The 10,469-nt window shown below is 64.7% G+C and overlaps 4 protein-coding genes across 8 annotated transcripts in view; 1 reads left to right on the plus strand and 3 right to left on the minus strand.

Moving 5' to 3' along the window:
• The window catches only part of CASKIN1 (CASK interacting protein 1), a 10,679-nt gene extending 9,587 nt beyond the window's left edge, over positions 1-1,092 (minus strand). Inside the window, exons 1-2 of the mRNA XM_037813789.1 lie at positions 621-1,092; positions 272-565 (exon numbers count right to left, since the gene is read on the minus strand). Coding sequence (XP_037669717.1) covers positions 272-565; positions 621-1,092 — 766 coding nt within the window. The remainder of the gene's footprint in view (positions 1-271; positions 566-620) is intronic.
• MLST8 (MTOR associated protein, LST8 homolog) lies at positions 341-4,113 on the plus strand. Of its 4 annotated transcripts, none has more exons than XM_037814924.1 (9): positions 341-531; positions 1,024-1,219; positions 1,325-1,376; positions 1,457-1,619; positions 1,916-1,991; positions 2,073-2,225; positions 2,925-3,053; positions 3,158-3,321; positions 3,432-4,113. In XM_037814924.1, the coding sequence occupies exons 2-9, from the start codon at positions 1,091-1,093 to the stop codon at positions 3,439-3,441; spliced, it is 876 nt and encodes a 291-aa protein (XP_037670852.1). In that variant the 5' UTR covers positions 341-531; positions 1,024-1,090; the 3' UTR covers positions 3,442-4,113. The 4 variants fall into 4 exon arrangements, with proteins under 4 accessions (XP_037670852.1, XP_037670849.1, XP_037670851.1 ...); XM_037814921.1 differs by having other exon boundaries at positions 445-531; positions 2,925-3,049; XM_037814923.1 differs by having other exon boundaries at positions 445-531; positions 1,328-1,376; positions 2,925-3,049.
• BRICD5 (BRICHOS domain containing 5) lies at positions 4,004-8,027 on the minus strand. The gene is made up of 6 exons (XM_037814926.1): positions 7,959-8,027; positions 5,195-5,314; positions 4,857-5,012; positions 4,671-4,772; positions 4,291-4,444; positions 4,004-4,172 (listed from the first exon to the last, which is right to left on the minus strand). Exons 2-6 carry the CDS (start codon positions 5,252-5,254, stop codon positions 4,078-4,080), a joined length of 567 nt encoding a protein of 188 aa, XP_037670854.1. The 5' UTR covers positions 5,255-5,314; positions 7,959-8,027; the 3' UTR covers positions 4,004-4,077.
• On the minus strand, positions 6,386-9,207 carry LOC119517862 (phosphoglycolate phosphatase). 2 transcript variants are annotated; one of them, XR_005213647.1, is made up of 3 exons: positions 8,533-9,207; positions 7,959-8,424; positions 6,386-7,181 (listed from the first exon to the last, which is right to left on the minus strand). XR_005213647.1 is itself a non-coding variant. In XM_037814925.1 (2 exons), the coding sequence occupies exons 1-2, from the start codon at positions 9,170-9,172 to the stop codon at positions 8,099-8,101; spliced, it is 966 nt and encodes a 321-aa protein (XP_037670853.1). In that variant the 5' UTR covers positions 9,173-9,207; the 3' UTR covers positions 6,386-8,098. The 2 variants fall into 2 exon arrangements, 1 of the variants encoding a protein (XP_037670853.1); XM_037814925.1 differs by having other exon boundaries at positions 6,386-8,424.
• Between the last annotated feature and the right edge of the window lie 1,262 nt (positions 9,208-10,469).

Raw genomic sequence — 10,469 nt, forward strand, 5'->3', positions numbered from 1 at the left:
TGGCATTAGGTGAAGCTTGCACAGGAGTAACCTCCAGGACATCCTCTGATGCGATTTGAAATCTCTTAGCCACTGAAACCTTATTCTGTTGCCTTTCTTTCCCCACTTTTGGTCAAAAAGGCACTCTCAACCCCTAGATGCCAGGGTCAGGCTCGTTCCCGGAATCCGCGTCCCAGGTCACTAGGAAGGCGCATTCGTCTGGGGGGTCCTGTCCCACGGCGGGGGGAGGGCGGTGAATGAAATCTTAATTTAACGAGGTCCTGGGCTTTACCACGCAACCCCGTCCCACGGCGTGCGGGGCGCAGGAGGCCGGCGGGACCCGCCCCGGGGCCCAAGCCTGGAGAATGGCTGGGACCCCTGCTCCGGCCTCCCCGCGCCGCCAAGGGCCCTCCTTGCAGCCGCCTCCGCCCAGCCCTCTGGTCTCGCCCCGAAGGCCCATCGATAACTCTGCGCTCAGCGTCGGCCTCGAGCGACTCGCTCCGGCTCCTCCCGCCGTCCTGAGCCACGGCGGAGTGCGGCGCCGCGTGTAAGGTACGGAGGCCGCGGGACGAGGGCCGGGAGGCGGCTGCCGGGCGGCCGGGAGAGCGCGGCCGGGGGAAGCCGGCCCGGTTAGACGGAGCCAGGGCGGTCGGCGGAGCACAGGGGGAGCTTGGGGATCCACCGGACGGCGCCCCCTCCCTTCAGGTCCGCCGCCCGCCTGGTACGCATGCGCGGCGGCAGAGCTCGGCTTTCCGCTCCGGCCGGTCCGCCGCCCCACGCATGCGCGGCCCGCCCCTGCGGCAGAGCGGGCGTCCCGGGCGCCACTGCCCCCTGCCGGCCGCGAGGGGCGGGGAGCGGAGCACGCGCCCCGCAGCCCCCGAGGGCCCTTCGCCGCTGTGACGCGTGTACCCGGGCCTCGCAGAGCCTCACTGTCCCCACCTCTAAAATGGGAGCCATAGGACCCATCTCGCAGCGCCGACTGACCCTGGCACCCTCATACACGGAGGGCAGCCCCTGAACACCCCGCACCTCCCTCTTCTCCAGATGCTCTGATTGGTCCCCTGCCGCCCAGCTCCCGGGCCCTGTGCGGGCTCTCCTCGGCAGCCCCGCCATGAACACCTCCCCGGGCACGGTGGGCAGCGACCCGGTCATCCTGGCCACTGCCGGCTATGACCACACGGTGCGGTTCTGGCAGGCCCACAGTGGGATCTGCACCCGCACGGTGCAGCACCAGGACTCCGTATCCAGCCCCGGAGCCGGGTGGGGGGCCGGGAGGGGAGGGCACGATGCAGACGCCCCACGGGGTCTCTGGTGCTGTTTCTGGCATCTTCCTTAACCCATGCAGCAGGTGAACGCGCTCGAGATCACGCCAGACCGCAGCATGATCGCAGCCGCAGGTACCTCTGATCCTTGATCCCTGACGTTTGGTGGTCGCCCTGGGCGGCACCCAGCGTAATGTTCAGCAACGTGCCCTTAGGTTACCAGCACATCCGCATGTACGACCTCAACTCCAACAACCCCAACCCCATCATCAGCTACGATGGGGTTAACAAGAACATCGCGTCTGTGGGCTTCCACGAGGATGGCCGCTGGATGTACACGGGTGGCGAGGACTGCACGGCCAGGATCTGGGACCTCAGGTGAGGCGCGTGGAGTCGGGTCCAGGCCCCCATCAAGCAGAGGGCGAGGCAGGGCTTTGAGGGCAGGTGATTTATTGAGGGAAGTGAGGACAGCAAGACGGGGCAAGGACGAAGCCAAAGAAAGCTGTGCGACGTCACCGTCTGGTCCTGCGGGGAGCTGTGGAGAGTGAGCTGTGTCAGAGGCAGCTCCCCCTTCTGAGTCCATCCGGGCATTTCCTGATGAGACGACCAGGTAGAGGGCAGCTGGGCAGGGCACCCGCAGCATCCACCACACAGGGTGACCCCGCACCCTCCAGGTCCCGGAACCTGCAGTGCCAGCGCATCTTCCAGGTGAACGCGCCCATCAACTGTGTGTGCCTACACCCCAACCAGGTGAGGGGGCCTCGTGGGGCCTGACACCCAGGGCTGGAGGAGGGCAGGGGTCCTGCCCAGCCTCACCTCCCCTGCCCCCAGGCCGAGCTCATTGTGGGAGACCAGAGTGGGGCCATCCACATCTGGGACTTGAAAACTGACCACAACGAGCAGCTCATCCCGGAACCCGAGGTTTCCATCACATCCGCCCACATCGACCCTGACGCCAGCTACATGGCAGCAGTCAACAGCACTGTGAGTCTCCCTCCGGGGCCCCAAACCCCACCCAGCTTCTAAGCCAGAAATCTGGATGTTGGTTCCTCAACTATCCTTTTGCAGTCTGCCACGTCCTACCAGGCAGGTTGTGCAGTTTTGTTTACAGAAGCCCTCTGTCTCCTTCCTTTCTCCCTGTTCCCTTCCTGACCAGGGCTTTAGTCTCTCCGTGCCCCCCCTCCCGCTACTCCCCCAGCCCCCAATCCATTCTCCCATGGCCACCCGAACGTCCTTCCACAGGCAGCCTGCCCGCCTCGCCCCTGGCTTCTGACCGTGGCCTGCAGGGTGCTGCGGTGGCCCCTGCTCTCCTCTCTGGCCTCATGTTCTCCCCTTGGCTTCTATTAAACTTCAGCAAGTCCCGTGTCCCCTCCTGTGCCTTTGCCTGGCTGTCCCCTCTGTCCCGGGGCGGGGCCCTCCTCCCATCCTGAACTCCTCTTCCTGTTCCCGTTGGTGGGCAGCGTTCATCCTGGGCCGGCCATGGCTGCCTGCTGTTGGTCGCAGTGGCCTTTGGTTGGGTCCAGGGTTCCTGCATGCTCCCTTCAGGCAGGATCAGAGTGACCCACTGCCCGCACACGCCCCCCACCCCTGTGCACAGTCAGCCCCGGTGTTGGGCGGTAGCCCTGGATCCCGGCTCAGACCGCAGGCTCCCGGGCTGCCCACGATGGCTCTCCTACCCTGTAGGGAAATTGCTACGTCTGGAACCTGACTGGGGGCATTGGCGACGAGGTGACACAGCTCATCCCCAAGACCAAGATTCCCGCACACACCCGCTACGCCCTACAGTGCCGCTTCAGCCCTGACTCCACGTGTGTGGGCACCTAATGGGCAGGTGGGGAGTGAGGCGGGGCCGCCTGGTGCCAGTGGGAGTAGCAGTTGGAGAGCATCCGCTGTCCCCACACCCCCACCCACCCCAGGCTCCTGGCCACCTGCTCGGCGGACCAGACGTGCAAGATCTGGAGGACGTCCAACTTCTCCCTGATGACAGAGCTGAGCATCAAGAGCAGCAACCCCGGGGAGTCATCCCGTGGCTGGATGTGGGGCTGTGCCTTCTCTGGGGACTCCCAGTACATTGTCACGGGTAAGCCTGCCCCCCACCCTCCCAACCTCCCTGCTGTGGTCCCCAGTGCCAGCCCCCGGCCCTGCATGGGCTGGGGCTGTGCCCAGATCTGCTACGTGTTGCTCATCCAGCTTCTTCTGACAATCTGGCCCGGCTCTGGTGCGTGGAAACTGGAGAGATCAAGAGAGAGTACGGAGGCCACCAGAAGGCCGTTGTCTGCTTGGCCTTCAATGACAGCGTGCTGGGCTAGCCCGTGCCCCTGGGACTGCAGGCGGCGCACTTACTGTCAGCCGGGACTGCCTGATGCAGGCAGCACTCAGCTGCAGGTGCCTGGACAGCCCCCAGGTCCGAGAGAACCCCATGGGCTAGCCTTTGATGGCCAAGACCAAATGGACCTTTGAGCTACCCTGGAGCCCCCCGGCCAGCCGTGACCTGCCAGGGCGGCCTGCCCTGGGGCACGCTCAACCCAGAGTTGCTTCTCTGGGTGTGACGGTTCAGAAGGCCTAGCCCAGGCCCGGCTCTAGATGACTGGGCTGGGCTAGCCTGTCTCCATCTGGGAAATTCTGGCAAAATCTGGGCCTGGAGCCACTGAAAAGGACCCAAGGCTGCCGGCCTAGCACCCAAGCCAGTGCTCCCCACTCCCAGCTGTTGCCTTGGGCCCCGAAGCCACAGAGAACACCACCGCAGCCGGGCGGAGGGCTTTATTCATCTCAGTTGACCTCTGTGGTGCGGGTGACGGGTGGCCAGCTGGTGGGGATCAGGGCCGGGACTGGGGCTTTAATCTGGTAGGTAATAAAAGCAGACTGATACGCAGATGTTGCTGGGGAAGCAGATGTCGATACAGAGGTAGATGAGCCGCTGCCTTGGGGGCCCTGGGGAGAGAAGCCCCCGTGAATCTGAGAGGCCCCTGGCCCCAGCACCCCACCATGCCCTGTGGGAGCCGCAGGCCTCTCCGTGCAGCAGGGTGGGTTGCGAGCTGCCCTGACTCACCCTTTGCCCGACGGGCCCAGTAGATGGGGGTCCGTTCACAGAGCTGCCGCACCAAAGCCCCCACCTGGGCAGGGGCCACCTCGTGCCTGCCTAGCACGGCCAGCAGCTCCTGGGTGTGGCGGGTGTCCTGGCTGGGGCCACGAGACTCTTGGGCCTGCAGAGAAGGCGCTGGTGGACCGTGGAGGGTAGAAGGCAGAAGGGGGCCCAGGTACCCCAGGGCTGGCATGGCCCTTGGTCTTTGTCAGCAGCCCCCACCAGGGGAAGAGAGAGCTTTCTGTTACCCTGAAACCGGAGTCCTCAGGCGGCCCCTGGCCTGGTCCATACAGAGGAACTTTTGTCTGGCCCTGGCCTCGGCACCCAGCCCAGTGGGGGGCCCTCACCTGTGAGGTGTCCAGCAGCAGCTGCAGGGCCTCCCGATCCCCTGGCTCCATTGCGCGGAGGAAGCAGGCCCGGTGCTCTGCTGGGCGGTAGCAGACGCAGCCCTGGGGAGGCAGCTGGTGAGGCTGGCTGCCCCGGACGCCAGGGTCTCCCTGACTGCAGTTGGGGACCCCTCCCCACACACTCACGCTCTGCCCGTCCAGCAGCACCACCCAGCTGCCGTTGCTCCGTGGGGGGGTCACTGTGAGTGTCGCCACCTTCCGCACCACGTCCACCAGGGTGGTTTGGTTGGACCAGGCCCCCCGTGGGTTTGGGGGTGTCAGGTGCAGCATCTGCAGCAGTGGCTGAGGGGGGGTGGTCAGAGCTGAGTTGGGCCTCTGGGACACCCCCAGCACCCCAGGCCCGGGCTGTCCCGCCTGAGTGGTTCTGGCTGCTCTGAGCCCTTGCTCCCCGGGGGTGCTGGACCTGCTGGCCTCTGTACCCCTTCCCACTGCCCACGCCCCTGCCCAGACCTCGGGGGTCTCACCTTGGCAGGGCCCTGGGTGGAACCAAGCAGCCCCCCGGCCACAGCCCCAGCAATGGCCATGGCCAGCAGTAGCAGCAGACCTGGGGCTCTCCAGCCCCCACAGCTGGGCTGGGTCTTCTCCTGGGAACACACGGGGGTCAGCGAGGGGGCTTGCTTAGGACAGGTATAGCAGGAGGTGGGCCCTTGTCCCAGTCCCAGGTGAGGGTTTTGGGGTGGTGGGGGACACTTACCCCAACAGGCCCAGGCCCGGAGCGCTCAGTGAGACCGCTCCCCTGCTCCATGCCACAGCCTCTGTCGACAAGGAGCCGATTGTCTGGGCCCAGGACACCTGTGATGCGCCAAATGACAGCCCCCTCCCCTGCTCAGCTATCTGATATCTGGGTTGGGGCCAGCCAGCCCCCTCCGCCTACCTGGAGGGGCTTGTCACTGTGCCTGCGCCCTGAAACCCGGGCCGTGTGGACCAGGGAGCGTGGCCGTTGGGGAGGTTGAGGCCTGCTGACTGGCAAGGTCGGCCTGGGCCCTCCCAGACCCTGCCCTTCATTGGGTTCCCTGGGCGACTGATTTGACGTTTCCTGAAAAGGCCTGCTGCCCTTGGGTCACCTCTACACTCCGAGAACCGGGCACAGGGCATAAACATCCCAGTCAGTGAGCTGTCAGATAATGTGCTGGCAAACCACGGATGTGGGGACCCCAGGCCACTGCCTCCTTCCTCCTGGTGCACCCCCAGCTGCTGCGCCAACCCCAGGCTGGGTAGGGTGCAGCCTGCCCAGACCCAGTGTGCCTGGGAGGAGCCAGCTCAGCCCCTGGGGTCCCACTGCCCTGGCTTTCTCCTTAACTGGATGCCATTATCCTGGCCCTTGGCTTGTGCTCACCAGCAGCCTGACACTGTGGCCAGCACAGAGCACAGGCCCTGCCACTGCCTGAGTGCTCCATGCCATCTCGGGGTGCCCTGTGACCCTCTCCTGCTCTGGACTTCCTCTGCTTCAATTTCCCCAGCTCTTCCGGATTGGTTCTATCCTTCTCCAGAAGGCTGCCCCTCTGCAACAGGCCTGAGACGGGGTGGTGCCAGGTGGCAGGGTGATGGCTCTGGAGGTGGGAGCCCCGGGACAGCCGTCTTGCACTTTTAGTCCTCCTGCCCCACCCCCACGCAGGATCAGCAGCTGCTGCGGCGCGAGAGAAAAGCAGGCTGAGTCGAGCAGGTTGCAGAATTTACTACACGTTCAGTACACAGTGTGGAGCCCGTGATGCATGGGCTCCTGGGCGCTGCCGGGCAGGAGAGGGAGGTCACGGAGGCCGCCCCGCTGCGTGCTCCTGGTGTGGGTGACGACGCCCTGACAGGTCTGCTCAACATCAGACCCACCTTGAGCCGACATCGCAGAGCCAGGGTCAGCTCCACCAACCTCACAGGCACTGGCCTCCCTGATGGTTCCGCCTGGAGCAAAGCGGCTGCAGACCAGCCCGATGCAAAGCCCAGACCCCAGATCTGGGAGGAGCTGGAGCCTTGGGATACTCTTTATTGCTCTGAAAACTCTCAGTGGATGAGCGTGACCCGAGCGCCAGGACAGCAGCTACGGCCGTGGGCAGTTGCCACTGGGTGCAGGGCAAAAACCGGGAAGCAGTCGGCTGAGAGGAACAGCTTCCCAGGCTCTGCCCACACGTGCCGGTGGAGCGTCTCTTGAAAGGCCCGTCCTCGAGGGCAGCAGACCCAGGAACAGGCAGAGAACGCCACGGCCCCCGCCAGGAAGTGGCTACTCCTTCCACCGGCCAGACCGCGGGATCCAGGGGTAAGGGAGGTGGGCCTCCTGGGCCACTGGCCCCAGCCCCAACCAAGGAGACAGGAAGACGGAAGAGCCGAAGGCTTTTTAAAAGGCCTTCCTTTCCTGGAGAAACTCCCCCTCACCCACCCAGAGGGTGCCCGGGTGACAGGACACGCCCGAGGCCGTGCCGCTGGCTGCAGGGCTCGTAGGCTTCCTTGGTGGGAATTTCCCTACGAAACAGAGCACAGCTATTAATCAACACACTCAAGATTCTGTTTCAGCACTTGACAAAGTCCTTCCAAAGTTCACAGGGATCATTTTTGGTACCAGCGCTGAACAGCAGTGCAGAGTTCAGGGACTGCAGCCACACCCTCCCGGCTGCTTGGCCACCAACACGACATGCTCAGGAAAAGTCACCTGGATTTAAAAGCACATTAGGGCACCCGAAGCCTAACCGGGCTGATTTATAGAATTGCACAACCATGCGTGTGGCCCGGCAGCCCTGGGGATCTGAAACGGAAGAGACAATTGTGACATCGCAGTGGTTTGCAAGAAGTGGGTGTGTACGTGGGGGGGGGGGTATAGGGCAGTGCCCCATACCTGAAGGAGAGCCAGACACCCCTGGTAATGTCCCCTTCTCCATTCCTGTCCTCCACAAAAGGGGTCTAGAGGCAGCAGCAGACCCTTCTGCCAGAGGACACACGGATGCCAGCCCTGATCGCCTCCATACAATTTCTCCCAACAGTTGTGATAACGAGCACCAACCCCTGCCCCTTGCAAGGGGGGGCTTCGTCCCTGAACGGGTTCTTCAACAAAATCCCGGAACACACAGCCCGAGGCACACCTCAGTCCTGTCTGCAGGTCCTGAAGCTGCCTAAATCCTGGCCAGGTACACACCCACCCTTGCCAACAGCACCCCAGACCTGGGAGCCCCAGGGTGGCATCCTTAAAAGTGCATCTTACAACACAAGCATCTGTAAACAAGATCACCCCCCATGTTTACTCACAAGGTAGAAACTAAAGCCTCTGCTTGGCTCACAGTACGTCCTCTGGAGCGTCTCGCTGAGTGGGGACTTGAGCCCCACCAACGGATGGGGTAACTAACTTTCCATTTTTTTTTATTCTGGAGATTAAAGACACTAAATCTTTAACCTTGAAGGGCGGGCAGAAGGTCAGCGATGCTGTCCACATAGAAATCAGGGACCATTTTCTTCTTGGACAAGCAGTCACTTTCCTGATTGCTCTTGACGTCCTCCAGCGTGGAGACTCCAGTGAGGGTCAGCACGGTCTTCAGGCCACAGGTGACGCCCAGGAGGATGTCCGTGTCCAGCCGGTCTCCCACCATGACCGTGCGCTCCGGGTTGACGCCGTACTCCTGGGACACGCAGTCGAAGATGAAGCGGCTGGGCTTCCCGATGACATCGGCCTGGCGCTGCGCGGCCATCTCCACGGCGCGCACCAGGCAGCCGGTACCTGCGGGGCCGAGAGGGAGGCAGAGAGGGCGCGCCCGGGGTCAGGGGGGCGGGGGCGGCCTCGTTGGGGGTGGCCCGGCCGCCGCCCGCCCCCCCGGGGCGCACCGACCCGCGATGAAGCGGCCGTGCTCGAGCGGGAGCCGGTTGTCCATGTTGGTGCCCACGAGCAGGCAGCCGGGCTGCTGCAGGTAGCGCAGGGCCTGGAGCAGCTTCATGTAGCTGAAGTGCGGGTCGAAGCCCACCACCACGGCGCGCACGCCGGGCTCCAGCGGCGCGGCCAGCCAGTCGCCGGGGCCGTCACCCCGCAGCGGCTCGGGCCCCACGCCCAGGCAGGCGACGCCCACGGCCTCCAGCTCGGCCGCCAGGGCTGGGCTGCCCAGCACGTAGGCCTTGGCGCCCGGCGCGCCCGCCAGCCGCTGGCGCAGGTAGAGCGCCGTGCAGTAGGCCGTGCCGAAGACCTCGCGGCCGGCGTCGGGCCCCGCGGGGCCGCCGAAGCCCAGGCGCCGCAGCTTCTCGGCGTAGGCCGCGCGGGTCTTGCTGCTGTTGTTGGTGATGAAGGCCAGGCGCTTGCCGCGGGCCCGCAGCGCTCGCAGCACCTCGGGCGCCCCGGGCACCGCCGTCTCGCCGCGCCACAGGACGCCGTCGCAGTCGAACAGCAGCGTGTCCACGTCGGCCAGCAGCGCCCGGGCCCGCTCGGCGCTCAGCCGCACGCAGCGGGCATCGTCGCCGCCAGCCTCCGTCGCCGCCATGGCCGCCGGCGCTGCCACCACCGGCCGCCGCCGCTGGCTGCTCCTCGCAGCCGCCCGCCGCGGCGCCCGCCACGCCCCCTGCGAGCGCATTGGCCCGACGCCTCACGCGCGCTGCTCATTGGGCGCCGCCTGCGCCAATCCGCCCCCGCCTCCCGTGGGCTGCGGACGCTCGGCGCCAACCCGCGCGGCGCGGCTAGGGGAGGCGGGAGGCCATTGGCCATCGGGCTAGGGGCTCCGCGGTGATTGGCTGGAACGTCGCCAACCGGCATTCGGAGCGAGGCGTTCAGTGCGGAAGCGCTGCGGAGGAGCCGGAGGCCGGGCGAAGGAAACGTAAGACCGCCTCTCATTGGCCGCCGCAGAGCCGCGCTCCCATTGGACGCGAGCGGTCAGCCTAGGTGACGGAGGCCCTTATTTAGTGACCCCGGGCCAGGCGGGACGCTGATTGGCTGCGTTCCCTCGCCACGTGGGCGCCTCCGCCCGGGCGCGCCCGGGGCTCCTTCCCCAGCGAGTCTGCGCGCTCGCTCCCGGTCCTGGGCGGCCCCGTGGGGAGCAGGGTCGGTCACCGAGGGCAGTGGGGTCGGGGCCGCCGAGGAGGACGCTGCCTGGGCGGGGCTCTTAGGTTGTAATGGGGCCGTCCCTGTGCAGCTCGGTGTGCCCCGCCCCGAGGAGACGACCCAGATCGGGGCAGAATAGTTCCAGCAGCCCGGGAAGTTGCCTCCTGTCCCTGTCAGTCAGTAGCGGGTCCCCCCGACATGGAAGCGGGATCACGTAGTATGTAGTTTTGGGGTCTCGCTTCTTAGGCGCAGCAGAAGTTCTGTGAAATCCACCCTTCTCTCTGCTCCCCTCCTTTTCATTGCCACGTGGTCCGTTATGAGAATTTACCCCCTTTGAGCTCTTCTGTTGGTGGTCAGCTCGGGGCGCTTCCGGTTAATGCTGCCGCGTATGTGGACACCTGCACATAATGAGAGAGAGAGAATGTGCAGCAGCAAGATCTGGAAAAATACAGCCCTGGGGTCTTTATAGACTCTTAGTAAGCATAGCAGTGGAATTGCTGGGTCAGGGTAGGTGTATGATTACCGTTAGGCATTAGTTTTTAAATTTTCATTTCTAAAATTTTATGGTGATAGCCTATATGTATATAACACACAACTTGCCATGTGAGCCATGGGTTAGTACTTTGAATGGAGCCAGGTGGCAGAAGACAATGGGCCCCAGTTGCCCGAGGGCTGACTGCACCAGGCTAGCCAGGCTGCTAACCTTTATCGGGCACGCAGCTGTTCATTTTTGGGCCGCAGCT

The sequence above is a fragment of the Choloepus didactylus genome, chromosome 21 (assembly GCF_015220235.1).
Source record: "Choloepus didactylus isolate mChoDid1 chromosome 21, mChoDid1.pri, whole genome shotgun sequence".
In the NCBI taxonomy this organism is placed as follows: Eukaryota; Metazoa; Chordata; class Mammalia; order Pilosa; family Megalonychidae; genus Choloepus; species Choloepus didactylus.